This window comes from Phyllobates terribilis, unplaced genomic scaffold, assembly GCF_046119375.1.
Source record: "Phyllobates terribilis strain yellow unplaced genomic scaffold, ASM4611937v1 Scaffold_2__4_contigs__length_985480577, whole genome shotgun sequence".
NCBI lineage: Eukaryota > Metazoa > Chordata > Amphibia > Anura > Dendrobatidae > Phyllobates > Phyllobates terribilis.
In genome coordinates this window covers 167,864,267-167,884,549 of record NW_027362762.1, presented here as the reverse complement: position 1 = coordinate 167,884,549, position 20,283 = coordinate 167,864,267, and the positions used below count along the sequence as shown (strand labels likewise).

At 43.7% G+C, this 20,283-nt stretch overlaps 1 protein-coding gene across 2 annotated transcripts in view; it reads left to right on the top strand.

Annotated features, from left to right (window-relative positions):
- The first annotated feature begins 250 nt into the window (after positions 1 to 250).
- The window catches only part of LETMD1 (LETM1 domain containing 1), a 44,895-nt gene continuing 24,862 nt past the window's right edge, over positions 251 to 20,283 (top strand). For both annotated transcript variants that reach the window (XM_073663247.1, XM_073663246.1), the window contains exons 1-5: positions 251 to 406; positions 2,558 to 2,709; positions 3,851 to 3,966; positions 13,007 to 13,089; positions 13,522 to 13,708. In XM_073663247.1, the coding sequence (XP_073519348.1) occupies positions 327 to 406; positions 2,558 to 2,709; positions 3,851 to 3,966; positions 13,007 to 13,089; positions 13,522 to 13,708 (618 nt within the window). In that variant the 5' untranslated portion in view covers positions 251 to 326. The remainder of the gene's footprint in view (positions 407 to 2,557; positions 2,710 to 3,850; positions 3,967 to 13,006; positions 13,090 to 13,521; positions 13,709 to 20,283) is intronic.

Genomic DNA, 20,283 nt, shown 5'->3' with positions numbered 1-20,283 from the left:
TGCAGAGTGAAAAGTCAGCGCCAGCAGTGCTGCAGAGTACGGAGGCCGTAACGGATCAAAAACAATTTACACAAACAGAAAAATACACGTGTAAATCCTCCAGACGCGCAACCTGCGGCAACACACGAGACATCACATGCCCGTGACATCAAAGGTCCTTTAGCTGAGTAGGACGAGTAACTACCACTCGTGTAGATTGGTTTTGCGCCCTCAACAAACATGGCTGCCCAGAGCAGTCATCACGTGATGTGACCTCCGTACACGTGACCTCTGCGCTATCGACCTTGTAACTAGCTGATGACAGATGCGGGTTCTCCTCCTAGAACATGGCGCTGTGCAGGACAGGGACGTGCCGGCTGCTGCTGGATGGAGGGGGCCGGCGCCTGAGGAAATGCCTAGTAATGCTGTGAGTATGAGGACGGCTGCTGCCAGTCACTGTGTGCAGGAGCTGCCATGGCTAATGACTGACGTTTCTGGCTGTTATTACACGTGCAGTGGCCAGTGACTGCCCCGGAGCCGGCTGCCATCTCCACCGGCACCGGAGACCTGGCATCTGATGTCTATGGCTGGGGGCAGTCCCTCAGTTCGGGGAAATCCATAGAAAATGTCTGGTAAAATAGAAGCCTTTTTATGCTTTCCTCAGATGTGACCAGGCACAGCGCTGCACAGCTAGTAGTGGCCATGCCTGGTATTACAGCTCAGACCAATTATCTGAATAGGACCCAGCTGCAGTAATAGGAAAGTCACCCCCAAATGTGCTGTTATTAGCCCTTGCCCTTCATGACGTACTATTATGTGATGGTGCCGGGGGTGTATGGGGTCATGTGTGCTGTTTCGGCCTTCCGTATTCTCACACCCACTCATTTACTGCAGCGTGATCACGAGGTGCTGATGCGCTGTCATGGCAGCCAAGTCGTTGCAGAAGGCCACTCGTAGCTGCCATCTTAGGCTTCATATGGCAGCATCTGTTCCTTATATACGGCAATACTACAGTGTATAGAACAGTTGGTCGCAGGTTAAAGCGCCCTGAAAAAATTAAATAAAAAATAGGTTTTAAAGTTATTAAAAGTTTGAATCCACCCCTCTGTCTCCAGTTTAGAAATAAAAAACTAAGATATAATATATCTGGTGTCGCTGAATCTGTGAAAGTCCCATCTATCAAAGTATAAAATTGGTAAAAAAAAACAAACAGAATTGGAATTTTTTGGTTGCTCTAGGCCCCCTAAAAAATGCAATAAAAAGCGATCAAAATATTATAGATATCCCAAAACGTTACCGTTAAAAACTACAGCTTGGCATGCAAAAATAACCCCAAAACAAGCAGTCATGCAGCTCTATTGCCAACAAGTTTTTTAAAAAGTTATAAAAATCAAAAAAAGTGACATAAATCAATATATATATATATTTTTTAACAAATGTCACATTTTTTTAACCAAGTATATTAAAAACTAAAAGTAAACGAGTTTAGTATCGCAGTAATGGTAATGACCTGGAGAATCCTTTTGCCAGGTCATTTTTTGCCACTTTATGAACGTCATAATAACAAGAGCCAAAAATGTTGACGGATTTTCGTTTTTGTTCATCTAATGTTTGTGAGGTGATGGTCCGTGACATGGAGGAGGAGGGAGCCTGATCTTATGAATTCATGGGAGATAACCCACAGGCAGAGGTGTGTGGCAGCTGCTTACTGCCCTCTCCCCATTGACAACACATGCACACTCAGCTGAACCGAGCCTGTATGTGTATGGGGATGACGGATGATACCTGTCAACTGAAATTCACATACATTGATCTGATCATTATTGGGACGAGGTTCCCAGACGTTTTATATAACGTATTCTTATTCTGTATAGATTGGACTGCAGTGCTTGGACTGGCAGGCGGCTCTCCCGACCTGAGTGTGACAGCAGCATAGAAATACATGAAGCTGTCACGCTTGGGCCGGAGAGCCGCCTGCCAGTCCGCGTACTGTGTTCCGACCTCGGTCCGATTTATATGGCCGTCTGACTGCGCCCTTATTGTAGCAAATAGAATTTGGTACCATCGCCCACAATAAGGTCTTCTCTTGCACAATTCAGAATGAGGATTGTTTTACTCAGTTTGACATTTTGTTGGCTGTCATTTTTAAATTTTTTTTTTATTTATATAGCGCCAGCATGTTCCGCAGCTCTCTAGCATTCAGATAATTTACAGACATTATTATCACTGTCCCCATTGGGGCTCACAATCTACATTCCCTATCAGTATGTCTTTGGAGTGTGAGAGGAAACTGGAGAACCCGGAGGAAACCCACGCAAACACGGGGAGAACATACAAACTCCTTGCAGGTGTTGTCCTTGGTGGGATTTGAACCCAGGACCCCAGCGCTGCAAGGCTGCAGTACTAACCACTGAGCCACCGTGCTGCCCATCTCATTGAGATAATAATACAGTTGTCCAGTGCATCCGTATAGGTTGTGCAGTGCAGGTTTCACCTCGCGTCTCATTAGCCGGCAGAAGTAACAGCTGTCTTTCTCCATGTGCCCATTAATCACAGCTCTGTGCTCTTATCTTCCCAGGTACCAGCCGTGCCACTTGTCAACTAACCAGAAGCCACAAGGCGCACTCTCTCTGATCACCTCCAAAGCCAAACATCTGAATGCAAAATATGAGCACTTTCTGGAAAGAAAGTTTCCTAACTTTTATATTTTGTACTCCACTTTTATGAAAGGTAAGTGATGGGTGGACAATATGTGTTTGGTCTTTATCTGGTTCTGAGTGATCAATAGCTGAATAGCTGATTGGCAACTGCTATTCATCCTGACCCCAATATGCACATTTGTGTTTGTTCTGGCTGCTCAGTGGGCAGATGGGAATAAGCTGTTGGCACACGCTGGCATCAACTTCTCTCTCCTAAGAGCATAAGAATTGGTGTTAATATTTAATGTCTGATCCTTAATTCCGGCCCACATCATCTCTCAGGGGGGAAGGTCAGCACACCCACCTTCACGTAAGATGGTAGGACTATATCCATATGAGATGAATTTAATAATCAGTGTGTCTGTTTTTACCATCAGTGTTTGGTCCGTTTTTACCATCAGTGTTTGGTCCGTTTTTACCATCACTGTGTCATCAGTGTTTTTCATGGATGGCCAAATAAAGACAGCTTCTCCTATTCTTCGGACAGCACTAGGATGGCACTTGTATGTGGTACATGGTTTTTACTGATCCATAGACTTTTATTGTCTTTTTTTCATCTGTGCTGCCAAAAAAAAAGGCACGACTCTGTGGTTTTTCACGGACACATGGTGTATGAAAAACACGCGCAACGTGGACGTCTGAATGAGGCGTCAGGCGAAGTTCTCGTGTGCAATGTGACAGTCTGTTTATTCCTTAAAAAAACCCGGAACAAATAGAATTAATGTAAAAAAACAGATGTGATACATAACTGATACAAAGGAAGCAGAAGGGACCACATTAATTATTGTGGGGTCTTTCTATTTTCCGTTGTGTCTGTTTTTAGAGCAGAAGAAAAAGGTGCAGAATGGAGAACTTTTGCTTTAATTCTAATATAACAGAACCCAGTCGGCCCCCATAATAATCACTGGGGTCCTTCTGCTTCCTTTTTGCATCAGTTTAGATAATAGACCTGTTTTTCTAATAAATTCCATTTGTCTGTTCCTAAAAGCAGAGCAGACAAAGGTGATGCCAAAACACAGGTGTGAACAGAGCTGAAATGTGTCATTTATTTGTTGTGTTATGTATGCTTTACGCTAGCATGTATGTGGCATCTACATGTACCACTGAATTGCTGCTTTTGCTGGTGATTCCTGCTGGAAAAGAATACATCTATTGCTGTCTACATGTTGCAGGACTGCGAATGTTGTTGATTGAAGGAAAAGAAGTCAGGCGGATAAGAAGTAAGATGAGAAGTCAGGGTCTACAGTATCACCAGCTGCCTTACAGGGAGATGGAAAAATTACGACAGGTGCGTTCATATACTGAACATAAGCATTTATTGCCAATATTTTGCTGAATGGTTTGTGCTGCTAATGAATCGGGACATACATAGATTCAAGAACTGAACATTTGGCTATAATGCCTTTCCTAGATAAAATACCCCTCATGTAAAACTTCAGATACTGATATTTTTTAGCTCAATAGATCTTGGAATAATAATAATTTCCACAATTGGATGTGTTTAAATAAAATGTTCCTGTGCTGAGATAATCTTATAAATGTGCCCCTGCTGTGTACTGTGTAATGGCTGTGTCTGACTGTGCAGGAACATGGTCTGATCATACCACATATCCTGGGCATGGGAGGAAACAAGAGTATACAGACAGGACAGCACGGGATCACAGCTGATTGTTTATTTGAAGTAAACCATTTCCCTGCCTGTTTTTAAACCATGTTTTACTTCAAATAAATAATCAGCTGTGATCCCGTGCTGTCCTGTCTGTATACTCTTGTTTCCTCCCCTGCCCAGGAGCTGTGGTATGATCAGACCATGTTCCTGTACAGTCAGACACAGCCATTACACAGTACACAGCAGGTGCACATTTATAAGATTATCTCAGCACAGGAACATTTTATTTAAACACATCCAATTGTGGAAATTATCATTCCAAGATCTATTGATTAAAATTAACTTTTGTTCGTGGGAAAACCCCTTTAAGACTTAGACTTTAAAGGGGTTATTCACCTTTTTAAGAACCCTTTTTTACTAAGATACATGGATTTTTGTGCTATAAATCATTTTTGCAATTGGGTTTCATTAAAAATTTGGCCTGTTTGGCTTTTACAGGCTTTGTTTTCCTGCATTTTCTACATTGATGTGATCATAAATCAGCTGAGAGGAGCTCAGAAAAAGACAGATAAGAGTTACTGCCAGGCCATCATAGCAGGCTTACTGCCAGAATTTCAGCTAACTCATTCTGCAGCCAGTAATACAGTGCAACACAGAGGCTATAAAAGGCAAATTGTGCAAAATTTTTAATGAAACCCAATTGCAAAAATGATTACATGCATTTAAAAGAGCCATAATTTTATTTTTTATTCAAAAAATCAATAGTACACACGAAAATAAGAAAATGTGTAACATATCTTAACAGAGAAATCTGCTTCTCTCTCCTCCTGGGCTGATCTTTTATTTACAATATTCTCAATTCACAGGCAAAATCTGTTAGAACCCTCCTGTTTGTTTTTTCCATCTTGTGTTTTGCGGTCACGTGACCATCTGCCTATATATTCCAGCTCCGCCCTTCTGGCTGTGCTGGACTTCAGTGTTTGACTGTTTCTCTAGCCTGGTGCTTCGGTGCCTTTCTCTGTCAAGTTCGCTTGGTCCTCTGGGACCTCTAGTACATTTGTCAGTTTGTCTTTTTGTGTTCTGCAACAACTTCTGTTTAGGAGGTGTCCCATTTTTGTCCCAGTCCTTAGTTCTTTTAGGGACCCCTCCCTTAATTCTATAGGCCTTCGTTCAGACTAGCCGAGGACTAAGGCGAGTCTGTTCACTAGGAACAGGCAGCCCGCTACATCGTAGGGATTCAGCTTAGTCTTACTGTAGGGACAGCTTTCCCCTATCTTTCCTTAGTACATGTTGCAGATCATAACAGTAAGTCCAGCCCAAAAAACTAAAAGGAAATAAATTCAGGGATCAGTATGGTTTCCGTCCAGGATTTGGCTCAACGCCTGCAAGGATTGTCTCTGGAGGTGGCCGAGCTTCAGCAACACGTGAGTAGCTGTTCTGGAGCGCATTTTGTCGAACCCAAGGTAGGACTGCCTGATGTTTTTTATGGTAAACGGCAAGATTTTTTTTCCTTTTTAAAAATGCTTGTTTGTAATATTTTCGTTTGAGACCAAGGTCCTCTGGGAATGAATCACAGCGCATTGGTTTTATTATGTCACTCTTGCGCAATGAACCACAGGGGTGGGCTTTTTCTCTCCAGCCTAATGATCCGTGTTTAAGGTCTGTAGAAGAATTTTTTTCTGCTATGGGGCTATTATATGACAATCCTGATCGAATCTCATCTGCTGATTTAGAACTTAGACGTTTGAATCAGGGGTCAGATGATGTTGAAAATTATTGCACACACTTCAGGAGATGGGCTTCAGAAGTTAAGTGGAATGATCCTGTTCTGAGATGTTTATTTCTTGCTGGTCTGAGTGAAAGGGTTAAGGATTTGCTAATTGCATTCCCTGCACCTGAGACTCTGCAGGATGCCATGCAATTAGCTGTTCGTATAGACAGGAGACTGAGGTGCAGGCTCAATGAGGTAAAGACTCCTGCAATGTCAGTTCCTAGTCCCCAGAAAATCTGCTCTGACGGCGGAGAACCGATGGAGGTTGGGGCGATGTCACTCCGCTCTCAGGAAAGAGACCGGAGGTTCGCTGAGGGATTGTGTCTTTATATGTGGTAAAGCTGACCATTGGATTAAATATTGTGAGCGTCGTTTAAGTAAAGAAAAAAAAAAGGTCAGTTACGCCCGTATAGCTTGTTTACGCTCTGCAGGAGTGTTCCTTTCTGGGTGTACTACTCTGCAGGGAGATTTGATTGAATTTCAGGTATTTGTGGATTGTGGTTCAACACTTAATGTGATTGATAAAGGGTTTTTGGAAAACCTTAAATTGAAATCCAAACCTTTGTCATCACCTATTTCTGCGATTGCAATTGATAACACTCCCTTGAAATGTATTACTCACAAGGTTGCTGCATTTCCCCTCACTATCAATGGAGTTCACCAAGAAATTTTGGACTTGGCTGTATTAGATAATTTACCCTCTCCAGTTGTTCTAGGTTTGCTTTGGTTAAAACTGCACAATCCTTTATTGGACTGGTCTACTAATGTGATTAAGTCTTGGAGTCCAAAGTGCTATGATAAATGTTGTAATGGTCGCATTGTGGCTGTGGAAAAAGGGGAATTACCGGTACCTATTCAAGATTTTTGGAGGTTTTTTTCGTCGGAGGAGTCGCAAGTTTTACCACCTCATAGGGATTATGATTGCGCCATTGAGTTTGTTCCAGGAGCTACTCTTCCCAAGAGCCACTTGTTTAATCTGACTATCCCTGAAAGAAAGGTCTTGGAGGAGTACATACAGACTAGCTTGGCTGCTGGTCACATTAGACCTTCTAAGTCGCCTGTGGCAGTTGGATTTTTCTTTGTTAAAAAAAAAGGACGGAGGTTTACGTCCATGTCTGGATTTTCGTGAAATTAATAAGATTACCGTACTAAATTCCTACCCATTGCCGTTAATTCCTGACTTGTTTAACCAGTTAGTGGGGGCCAAGTGGTTCTCCAAAATTGATTTCCTGGGGGCATACAATTTGTTACAAGTGAAGTAGGGTGATAAATGGAAAACTGCTTTTAACACTCCGGTAGGTCATTTTGAGAATCTGGTGATGCCTTTTGGTCTTACCAATGCACCTGCATTTTTTCAGAACCTTATTAGTGACATCCTGAGACCTTTGATTGGTAAGAATGTGGTTGTGTATTTGGATGACATTTTGATTTATTCACCAGATCTGGAGTCCCATTGGCAGAGTGTACGTGAAGTTTTGCAGTTATTGAGTGATAATTCACTCTTTGCTAAGCTGGAGAAATGTGAGTTCGCTGTGCAGAAAATTTGTTTTTTGGGCTACATTGTCTCCAGCGAGGGCTTTGAGATGGACCCTGTGAAGGTTCAGGCTGTGCAGGAATGGCCTAGGCCTATTGGTTTGAAATCTATACAGAGATTTTTGGGTTTTGCCAATTATTACAGGAAATTCATTAAGAATTTTTCTGTAATTGTTAAACCTCTAACCGATCTCACCAGGAAAGGTGCGAATATGGCCCAGTGGACTACTGAGGCCATTGAAGCGTTTGAGTATCTCAAAGAGAGGTTCAGTTCTGCCCCTATCCTTATGCAGCCTGATGAGACCAAGCCTTTTTTGGTCGAGGTCGATGCTTCATCGGTGGGGGTCGGAGCAGTTTTGTCTCAGGAGAACAAGGGTGGAATACATCCTTGTGCCTTCTTTTTGGAAACCGAACTGAATTATGATGTTGGAAATCGGGAGTTGCTGGCTATTAAACTTGCGTTTGAACATTGGCGTCAGTTTTTGGAAGGCGCTAGATTTCCTATTCAGGTTTTCACTGATCATAAGAATTTGATCTATCTGGATGCTGCCTAGCACTTGAATGCCCGTCAAGCTAGGTGGGCACTTTTTTTTTCTCGGTTTCGTTTCTCTGTTACCTATATCCCTGGTACTAAGAATGTTAAAGCCGATTCTTTATCTCGCAGCTTCTCTCCTACGGTCGGTACCGAGGAGGAGGAGAGCATTTTACAGAAAGGAGTTGTGGTGGCGGCATTAGACTCCATTTTGGAGAATGGGATTCTGAAAGCTCAAGATGATGCCCCATCTAACACTCCCCATGGGAGGTTGTTCGTGCCTAGAGCCTTTAGGAGAGATTTGTTTGTGGAGTGTCATGAGTCTCGGTTGGCAGGTCATCTAGGAATTTTGGAGACTAAGAGACTTATCAGTCGCAGTTTTTGGTGGCCTGGATGGCAGAAGGAAGTCATCAAGTGGGTGCATCAGTACTGTGTGTACTATGTCAAAGTCTTCACATACTCCTGCTGCGGGGTTGCTTTGCCCTCTGGAGGTTCCTAGTGCACTTGGACGCATCTCACAATGGATTTTATTACTGATCTTCCTGTGTCCGAGGGTTTTACTGTCATCTGGGTGGTCGTGGACCGTTTTAGTAAGATGTGTCATTTGGTTCCATTCATTAAGTTGCCCTGCGCCAAGACACTCGCTAAGGCGTTTGTTAAGGAGATTGTCAAGCTCCATGGCGTTCCCACGGATATTGTTTCTGATAGAGGACCTCAGTTTGTGGCTCGCTTTTTGGCGTGCATTTTGTGACAGGTTGGGAGTCCATTTGTCATTTTCGTCTGGTTATCATCCTGAGTCTAATGGACAGACTGAAAGAGAGAACCAGGATGTTAAACAGTTTTTGCGTTGTTTGTGGCGGACAATCAAGAGGTGTTGTCTGAGTTTCTGCCTCTCGTAGAATTTGCTCTTAACAATCATAGATCCTCCTCTGCTGGGTGTTCTCCTTTTTTTTTGTTGTACTGGGAAACATCCGTCTTTTTTGTTCGTTTTCCAAATTGGGGTCGGCGGTGCCGGAGGAGGAGAATTTTTCCGGTGATTTGGAGAGAGTTTGCACTAATGTACATTGCAACCTTCAAGAGGCTAACAAGAAGTCCAAGAAGTATTTTAACAGGAAACGTAAGGAGATTTTGTTTACTGTGGGTGACATGGTTTGGTTGTCCTCGAAGAACCTGTGGTTGAGGATTCCCTCTAAAAAAACTGGGTCCTGAGTTTGTGGGTCCATTTAAAGTGCTTCAGGTTGTTAACCCGTCTGCGGTTAGGTTGGATGTCCCTACTTCCTGGAAGATTAATCCTGTGTTTCATGTTTCCTTGTTGAAAAAGGGCTGATGTGTCAGATAGGGATGCCACTGTCACAGTTTCTCCTGTTGTGGAAGACGGCGAATATGAAATTTCTCGTATCTTGAATTCTAGATGGCACAGGGGGAGATTACAATATCTTGTCTCCTGGAAGGGTTTCGGTCCCGAAGACAACTCCTGGGTAAGGACAGATGATGTCTCTGCTCCTAGGCTTGTTAAAGCTTTCCACAGGAGGTTTCCGGATAGGCCTGGGCCTGGAGGATCCGGAGGATCCTCATAAAAGAGGGGGTACTGTTAGAACCCTCCTGTTTGTTTTTTCCATCTTGTGTTTTGCGGTCACGTGACCATCTGCCTTTATATTCCAGCTCCGCCCTTCTGGCTTTGCTGGACTTCAGTGTTTGACTGTTTCTCTAGCCTGGTGCTTCGGTGCCTTTCTCTGTCAAGTTCGCTTGGTCCTCTGGGACCTCTAGTACATTTTTGTCAGTTTGTCTTTTTGTGTTCTGCAACAACTTCTCTGTTTAGGAGGTGTCCCATTTTTTTCCCAGTCCTTAGTTCTTTTAGGGACCCCTCCCTTAATTCTATAGGCCTTCGTTCAGACTAGCCGAGGACTAAGGCAGGTCTGTTCACTAGGAACAGGCAGCCCGCTACATCGTAGGGATTCAGCTTAGTCTTACTGTAGGGACAGCTTTCCCCTATCTTTCCTTATTACATGTTGCAGATCATAACAAAATCTGTATTTAGTGAAGACCGTAAGTATTCAGTGTACTATTGATTTATGAGCAAAAAATTACAATGACGGTTACTCTTTAACACAAGAAAATATTCCACTATCCAGGTTACAAATGGTGTTTGTTCCTCCAGGTACAGTGGTGTGACAAAGTGTTTGCCCCTTCCTGATTTCTTATTCTTTTGCATGTTTGTCACACTTAAATGTTTCACATTACAAAACACATTTAAATATTAGACAAAGATAACACAAGTAGCCACAAAATGCAGTTTTGTTAATGAAGGTCTTTATTATTAAGATATAAAGAAATCCAAACCTACAGGGCCCTGTGTGAAAAAGTGTTTGCGCCCCTAAACCTAATAACTGGTTGGGCCACCCTTAACAACAACAACTGCAATCAAGAGTTTGCTATAACTGGCAGTGAATCTCCTACAATGCTCTGGAGGAATTTTGGCCCACTCAACTTTGCAAAATTGTTGTAATTCAGCCACATTGGAGGGTTTCTGAGCATGAACCGCCTTTTTAAGGTCATGCCACAGCATCTCAATCGGATTAAGGTCAGGACTTTGACTAGGCCACTCCAAAGTCTTAATTTTGTTGTTTATTTAAGCCATTCAGAGGTGGACTTTCTGGTGTGTTTTGGATCATTTTCCTGCTGCATAACCCAAATGCGCTTCTGCTTGAGGTCACGAACAGATGGCCCTACATTCTCCTTCAGGATTTTTTGGTAGACAGCAGAATTCATGGTTCCATTTACCACAGCAAGTCTTATAGGTTCTGAAGCAGCAAAACAGCCCCAGACCATTACACTACCACCACCATATTTTACTGTTGGAATGCTGTTCCTTTTCTGAAATGCTATGTTACTGCTACGCCAGATGTAATGGGACATACACCTTCCAAAAAGTTCAACCTTTGTCCACATCAGTCCACAGAGTATTCTCCGAAAAGTCTTGGCGATCATCAAGATGTTTTTTGGCAAAACTGAGAAGAAACTTTTTTTTTTTGATCAGCGGTGTTTTTTGTCTTGGAACTCTGCTGCCATGCATGGCATTTTGCCCAGTCTTTCTTATGGTGGAATCATGAACACTGACCTTAACCGAGGCAAGTGAGGCCTGCAGTTCTTTGGATGTTGTTGTGGGGTCTTTTGTGACCTCTTGCATGAGTCGTCACTGCGCTCTTGGGGTAATTTTGGTCGGCTAGTCACTCGTGGGAAGGTACACCACTGTTCCATGTTTTTGCCATTTGTGGATAATGGCTCTCACTGTAATTTGCTGGAGTCTCAAAGCTTTAGAAATGGATTTATAACCTTTTCCATACTGAGAGATCTCAATTACTTCGTTTCTCATTTTATTCCTGAATTTCTTTGGTTTGCAGCATGATGTCTAGCTTTGGAGGATCTTTTGATCTATTTCACTTTGTCAGGCAGGTCCTATTTAAGTGATTTCGTGATTGAGAACAAGTGTGGCAGTAATCAGGCCTGTGTGTGACTAGGGAAATTGAACTCCGCTTCCCAAAGATGTGATAAATCACAGTTAATTTATGTTTTAAGGAAGGAGGGGGACAATCACTTTTTCGCACAGGGCACTGTAGGTTTGGATTTCTTTTTCCCTTAATAAAGACCTTCATTTAAAACTGCATTTTGTGCTTACTTGTGTTATCTTTGTCTAATATTTACATTTGTTTTGTGATCTGAAACATTTAAGTGTGACAGACATGCAAAAGAATAAGATATCAGGAAGGGGCAAACACTGTCACACCACTGTGTATGGCAATGACTCCTCTTTTCTTTCTGTGTATATGTCCAAGTTGAAACATGATGATACACAAAAGTGCAAGACGGCCAAACTACTGGCCTCCCAATCCTTCCACCAGAAACGATTTCGGGGAAGAGCTGGGAGGTCCTCTTATATATAAGACAGTTGGCCAGTCCAGCAAAAACGGGTAGGATTGGTAAGCTTGACTTTACGGTATGAGATGTACATAGAAAAATCGGTCGTGTTGTATTTCAGCATGCTCATTCTTTGTTTTCACAAGAGATAAGTGTCTGTCAGCTGCTTTCGCCACTGTCCTCATTAAGAACACTATATTGCTCCTTTTGGTGTTTTTATGCTAGATTGGAGCCTGGACTGCCCATCAAATTCATAAAAAATGCAGAGGTTTTGTACTCCAGAAATGCTATTTCAGTCACTGATGGGAGTAGCATTTCTGGCTCGGCGTGGCCACTTAATGAATTCAGCATCTTGTACTCCTTCAAGATTAGCGTATCAAAAGCATGTGTTACACCAGTTTTCATGTTATTATTATTCTTAATCATATTCCACAGCACTTTACAGACATGATCGGCACTGTCCCCACTGGGGCTCACAATCTAGATTCCCTATCAGTTTGTCTTTGGAGTGTGGGAGGAAACCGGAAAACCCGTAGGAAACCCACACTAACACGGGGAGAACATACAAACTCCTTGCAGGTGTTGTCCTTGGTGGGATTTGAACCCAGGACCCCAGCATGCCAAAGCTGCGATGCTAACCACTGAGCCTTGATGGATCGGCCCCTATGTGTGTACGGGAAGCAGGGTTACTAGGAATAGCTGTAAGTGAAGCACACAATTCGCTGACAGCCATAGATAGGTATAGCTGTTTGGCCAATGAGCTGGGAAAAATACTGAGTATTTGCACTGCGGAGAATGGCGGTCATATAAGGTACACTGCCCCTGTGTAACTGACGTCTGACGTAATGTCATATCTACTCATATTTTATGTACAACTGAAGAGAAAAATGACAATTTTCTTTAATCCCAGCTTTTTGGAAATAGCTTTTGTATGTTTTCTCCAAATAACCTTTGTCTGTCTCTCGTAGTTTAGAAGAGATATTATTAAAGCCACGCCGGTGATGATCATTTCTATTCCACCATTTGCCAACTATCTGGTCTTTGTGTTAATGTAAGTATAACGTGCAAATGTTTCAATGCAGCTGTATAGAAGAACTGCTTATGGCAGGCTAGTTTAAAGGGACAAAAGTTAAAAAGTGACTTGCATTTCTTGATTACTATCACAAGGGAAATATGGGTTGTTCTGTCCCTGGGGGGCTACCTGCTGCAGGGGAAACTTTCCTCTCTGCTAGATTCTTTCTCTTTTTAGCCCAACATGAATGGGACAAGGAAGTGAAAGACACCTGTTTTCTCTGACAAATTTCTTCATGAAAGTTTCTTTCCTCTATTTTCTGAAATTTTGCAGAATGACACTTATCTGCGTAATTGTTCTTTTTTTTTTTTTCTTTCTTGTTGTCCTCTTATCATGTATTTGGAAATTTGGATAAAGGGAAAGACTTAACGTCTGAATTACATATTTTTCTCTCTTTTGTGCTTCCCCTAGGTATTTTTTCCCCAGACAACTGCTGATCCGACACTTTTGGACTCCAAAACAGCAGGAGGAATTCTTGGAGATTTATCATAACAAGCGGAAAGATGTTTATGAGGACGTGTTAGACAGTCTGTTAGGATCTCTATACTCTGTGCCCGGGCAGACTCTGCAGGATCAGATCCGCCATTTGGTCACACAGGTAAGGGTTAAGGAATAATGGTCACGCATGAACAAGGTCAAGGTATTTGTGGCCTCTCTCGTGTGCACGCACAGTTCATCACTTAGTAGCTCATATTGGGAAGCTCATTTTAAGCTTTTAATCAGATTGAATATTGTCCCTGTGGTGCTGGAGAACACGCGGAAGGAGAATGACAGCTCCCCTCTGCCTTAGTGTCGGTGTACAGAGGTGGTAGGAGCACCTGTAACTTGTAGTGTTCAGCATGCTGTGCACAGCTGATCTCCCAGCAGATTTTTGGTTGAATTAGTTGTCCCTTCACTCATAGAGCCGCCAGGTCTCTTTACACATTGTCTGCTCACTTCTGTCATCTCTGATCAGTCCTATTCTGTTATCTTGAAGCTTCCTCTGCTGTTTCCTTCATGTTCAAGTAGATCACCTTTACAATTGTGTATTTTGTATCAGTAATTGTAAGCTCAAATCAGGAGCCAGTCCAAAATGCAAAAAAAAAGTGTCATTCTTTGTATGCTAAGCGTTCTCCCTGTATGTTCTACTCCTGGTTTTGCCTTCCTGGTACTGATACAAGACACAGACCAGAAGACTTCCTTGTGAAAGTGGCGTTACTGTTATTTTTGGTTCTTGTACATGTTATTGGCACCGGCCCTTAGCTAGCATTTTTCTCCAATAACACCCCACGACAGCACCAAAGGAGGATGTCACCCCACCCTAATAGGGACAGGAAACACAAAGAAGTCAAATAGTCCCTCCCTCATCCTCCCTCCAGTGTTTTTCCTGCCCCTATTGGGATGAAGAGGTCATCCAGGTTGCTCTGTGCCGGCTTCAGACAGCCAGCATACCTTTTAAGCCGGGCAGCTGGGACCGAGCGGTATTCTCCTCCTCCCCTTATGCTGCTCCCGTCTCCTCCGGGACTCGGGACCCCCATCCCCACCGAGTCCGCGCCTGCGGGTAAGGTCCGGTGGGTGTCGGGCTGGAGGCCTCCTCGAGCTCTCCAGCCCAGCTCCTCCCCCCTCTCAGGCTGCCTCCGGCGATCCCGGAAGTGACACGGACCGCTGGATGACGTCACTTCCTGTCTGCGCTCCACCCTGGAACGCAGGAACCTAAAAACGGCCGGATAGTGACGTGGGACGCCAAAACAGGGTCCTTTAGGTTACTTCTGGACTTTTTAGAGCACACACAGAGTAAAAAAAAACGCAGGTGTTCCTGCTTCAGAAATTGGACCAAGGGGGAGGAGCCTTCCCACCCCCCTTCCCAGGGAAAGAGGGAGAGCGCTGAGTCCAGTCGCCTATATAAGAGCCCTCGACAGAAAACATTTTAAGGTAGGAACTAATCCGTTTTGTATTTTATACACTGGATGGTCAAGAATCTATCTTCTCCATGTCTGCGGAGCCCAGCGCGATTCCAGTCCCAGTAAGTCTGGCACTGGGGGTCCTTTCCTAGGTGCAGGTTAGAATTGATACATTAATTACACTTCTCCCTCTTTTTTAGGGGGACAAGGATCCTGCACCAGGAAATAAGTCTAGCCGGAAGTGTGCTATATGTGCAAAAAAGCTATCTTCTTCAAACAAAAAATATTTATGCCAAAAATGTATGGAGAAAATTATTAGGGAAGAGCAGCTGTCCCTCATAGACGAAATCAAAGGGATAGTCCGTGTAGAGGTTCAATCCTCATTGACCTCCTTTTCCCGATCCACTTCTGATTCGCCTCCAAAGGCTAAGAAGAGGAAGATTTCCCTGGAAGAAAAAGGAGACTCTGACTCCCAGGATGAAATATCCCTTCCAGAAGACCTCATAGAGGAAGGTGAACTTAGCCCAGCAGGGGAAGATCTGGAAAATAAGAAATATTATTTCTCAATGGAATTTATGGAAGACCTCTTCACAGCAGTAAGAAGAACGATGGAGGTGGAAGAGAAGCCCACTAGATCAGTCCAGGAAGAGATGTTCAAAGAAAAAGATGGTGTTCCCAATACATAAAAACATTCAGGACTTAATCCTGGACAAATGGGAAAATCCTGAAAGATGACTGAATACACCAACAGAATTGAAAGACAGGTTTCCGGTAGATGAAGAAACCTCAAAATGTTGGACCGAGATACCGAAGGACTAGTGTTGAGCGAGTATGTTCTATTAACCCTTTCTCCGAGTATGCTCGGGCCGAGCTCAGAGTGTTTACAGCTGCTCGGTGATGTGTTTGAATCGCTCCCGTGTGCATGATTTGCGACTGTTTGACAGTTTTATTACATGTGAGGAATGTCTATTTCTTACACATTCCTCACATGTAATAAAGCTGTCAAACAGTTGCAAATCATGCACACGGGAGCGATTCAACCATATCACCGAGCAGCTGTAAATACAGTGCCGGCAAAAAAAATCTTTACAAGTTCAATGAAACCACAAAATCTTAATATTCAACTGGATTCAAGTGTTTTATTGTGGATATTTTATTACAATTAGTATTTGGTCATGTCACCCTTAAATTTTATCACCATCTGCAGTCGTTTAGGCATGGACTCAGCAAAGCTGGCTAAGTATGTGGAGTCCATGTTTACCCACAGTGTCTTCAGCACCTCCTTTAGATTGTTGATGTTGCTGGGTCGTGTCTCTTGAACCTTGTTTTTCATTAAATTCCAGGCATTTTCTATGGGGTTAAGGTCAGGGGAATTACCTGGCCACTCTAAAATGTTAATGTTATGGTCGCTGAGAAACTTTCTCACGGCCTTGGCTTTGTGGACAGGGGCTCCATCATGCATAAAGTAATCACACTGATGTATGACCCAAAAATTAAGCATGTGTTCTTCCAAAACAGTAATATAATTGCTTGCTTTCATAGTTATAATCTTGGGAAGGAAGTACAAACCTGCCCTGCCCATGCTTCCACTGATTGCACCCCACACCATCACACTGTCAGGGTGTTTAACAGTCTTAACTGTATATTTTGGGTCATAACGTGACACTGTACTCGGACGACGCACAACCTTTGAGCCTCCCCTGACCAGCCTGAAAGTGCTCTCATCACTAAACATCACTTTCTTCCACTCTTCAGATGTCCAATCTTGATATTTCTTACAAAAGGCAAGCCGTTTCTTCTTCATTGCTGCTGTGAGCAGGGGCTTCTTTGCGGCACGGCAACTTGGTAGACCCAGGTCCTTCTGCAGGCGGTGACGAATTGTCCTAGTTGCGATGTTCTGGAGGAGCATAGGGTACTTATTTTTTATTTCAACGGCAGTTATAGAAGGATGTGACATCACTTCACGCTCCAGAAGCTTATCAGTCCTTGGTGAAGTCTTCTTAGGTGCGCCAGAGCCTGACTTCCTCTGCGGTACCTTCCCAGGAGGCAATGATGCCGCCAACCGCTTCAGTTGAAAATTGCTTCTCTTGACACTCCCAGATCTCTAGCTACACCAATCACTGAATCCCCCTTCTCGAGCAGAGTCAAGGCACGGTATTTCTCTTCCATTTTAAGCTTCTTTCGACCCATTGTGGGAGATAATATAAAACTGAGGGAGATAATAAAAGACTGGCTGAGCTGCACATAACAACCAATGAGAGTGCAGCTTTCGCTTGACCAAAGAAGTGAAAACTGAGCATTGATTGGTTGATATTTGCAACAAAGCCAGCTTTAATATTAGACAGTTTTTTATTATCTCCCCCATTGTGTACACTTTTAAAAAGTGAAATTATGATGTGGATTTTATATGTAAAGTTTTTTTTTTTGCTGCGCAAGTGTAAAGATTTTTTTTTGCCGGCACTGTACTCGGAGCTCAGCCCGAGCATACTCTGACAGAACATACTCGCTCAACCCTACTAAGGTCGATATTCAGGTGGCAAGAGTCGCTAAAAAGACAATATTGCCATTCAGGGATTCGTCGCAATTGAAGGATCCTCTGGACCGCAAGATGGACAGCCTTCTCAGGAAATCCTGGGAAACATCAGCAGCCCTTCTGAACACTAACGTAGTTTCCACGTGTGTTGCACAATACATGTCGAGATGGCTCAACCAACTTGAAGAGCATCTGGCTATGGGCACATCCAGAGAAGAGATACAAGCTTCCCTACCTTTACTGCAGAAGGCCACTGACTTTCTGGCAGATACTTCATCGGAATCTGTGAGAGTAATAGTCTCACAGCAGTCCTATCAAACTCCACAAGGCGAGCACTATGGCTGAAATCGTGGAACGGTGATGTGGCCTCCAAAATAAAACTCTGTTCCATTCCCTTCAGGGGAGAATATATGTTTGGCCAGGCCCATGACGACCTAGAGAAGGCGGCTGATAAAAAGAAATCCTTACCAGAACCCAGACACTACAAGAAGACCCCCTGTCGCCCCCCTCGGGAGCAGAATCCCCAGTACAAGGGAAAAGGGAAGTCCAGTCGATGGAGCTACCCCAAAGGGGGGAAAGATAGGAATTTTTTTTTTCTCAAAAGGTCAGCGACAACAATAGCAGTGACGCCAGAGCAGTAGGAGGATGAATCATGAAATACCTTCCCCAGTGGCAAAAGATTTGCTCCAGTCAATGGGTCTTGAAAGCAATTCAAGAAGGGGTGAAGATCGAATTATCCTCATATCCACCAAGAAAAGTAAAAATAACTCATCTAACCTCCCCGAGATTAAAAACCGCCCTGATGTCCGGCCTAAGAAACCTGCTATACTTGGGGGCTATTTCACCAGTCCCAAAAACAGAAAGACACACAGGCCACTATTCACGCCTGTTTATGATAAGAAAACCAAACGGCACTTACAGAATAATAATAAATCTGAAACCCTTAAATCCATACATCATCTACCTAAGATTAAAAATGGAGTCCATCAAATCAGCAGTTCCCTTGATAGGACAAGAATATGTGATGGCAACCATCGACTTACAGGACGCATACTACCACGTCCCTATACATCCAACATACCGAATATTTCTAAGATTTGCGGTGGTTCAAGAGGATCAGACGTTACCTTTCCAATTCAACGTATTGCCGTTCGGAATATCCTCAGCACCAAGAATTTTACCAAAATTATGTCAGAGGTAGTGGCTTCTATCAGAAAGGAGAAAATCTGCATCATTCCCTACCTCGACGACTTCTTACTAGTAGGTCCCTCGGTGGCATCACTCCAGGAAGATCTGTAAAGGACAATCTAAATCCTGACCACCCTAGTGTGGTTGATAAATCATCAAAAATCGGACCTGGTCCGTGCCACAGAAAAAACGTTCCTGGGTGTTCTATTAGACTCTGCCAGACAAACGTCCTTCCTACCAAGGGACAAGCAGATACTTTTGAGATCCAAGATAACGAATCTGAAGACCCGGAACAAGGTGTCCCTAAGATTTGCCATGTCAGCCCTCGGCTCCATGACAGCCTGCATCCAATCCGTAGCCTGGGTTCAAGATCACACCAGGGTATTGCAAACCTATATTCTCGCACAGTGGGACGGATCCCCAGACTCCCTAAACAGGAAGATCATGATCCCTCATTATGTGAAGACATCCCTGTCATGGTGGCTCAGCCCAAGAAACCTAAGAACAGGGGTTCCATGGTCTCCGTTCCCTCTGATAACAGTCACGGTAGACGCCAGCAAGACATGATGGGGAGCCGTCGTCGCCCAAACCCCCTTCCAAGGTGTCTGGACAGAAGAGACCAGCAGACAATCCTCCAACTTCTGCGAATTAAAGGCAGCGGAGGAGGCACTCAAAATATCGGCTCCAATCATTTCGGGCAAACATGTAAAAGTCTATTCAGACAACATGACTACTGTAGCTCACCTGCCCCATCAAGGGAGTACAAGGTATGAGAATCTAAAAAGTATCTCAGCAAGAATATTCTTCTGGGCAGAAAGACATCTTCGTTCCTTATCAGGTCTGCACATAAAAGGCTCAGACAACATCCAGGCCGATTTTCTGAGCTGGGGGAATGGGAACTGAACTCAGACATTTTCCACATGCTGACCAGACAATGCGGTCATCCGGAGGTGGACCTCTTTGCAAGACGCCAAAACACCCAAGGCAGAAAATACTTCTATCTACATCCAGACGACTTATGCCTGGGGATAGATGCATTCGCTCACCCGTGGCGTTTCCATCTAGCTTACGCTTTTCCCCCAATTCCATTGCTACCCAAGACCTTACAGAAAGTAAGGACCGAGGAGGTCAAGATAATCTTGATAGCCCCACTTTGGCCCAAAAGGAGCTGGTTCTGTGCACTAAACAGTCTAAGCATAGAATGACCCCTCATTCTGCAAGCAATCAAAAACCTTCTCCATCAGGGTCCAATACTCCATCCAGATCCAGAGAACCTCCATCTAGCGGCCTGGCTTCTGAGTTCACAATCCTGAAAGCCAAAGGACTCTCAGACCGAGTAATTCATACCCTACAAAGAAGTAGGAATCAAATAACAAACTCCATATACAGCAAGATATGGACCTTCCTAACATGGTATAAACCAAATATGCCAGATCTTCAGCATCCTGACATGACCCAGATCTTGGATTTCCTCCAAGAGGGGCTGGAAAAAGGCCTTAGACCCAGCACCCTCAAGTTATATTTCGCAGCGCTAAGTGCCTATTTCGACCAAAGCCTACCTGAACATCGATG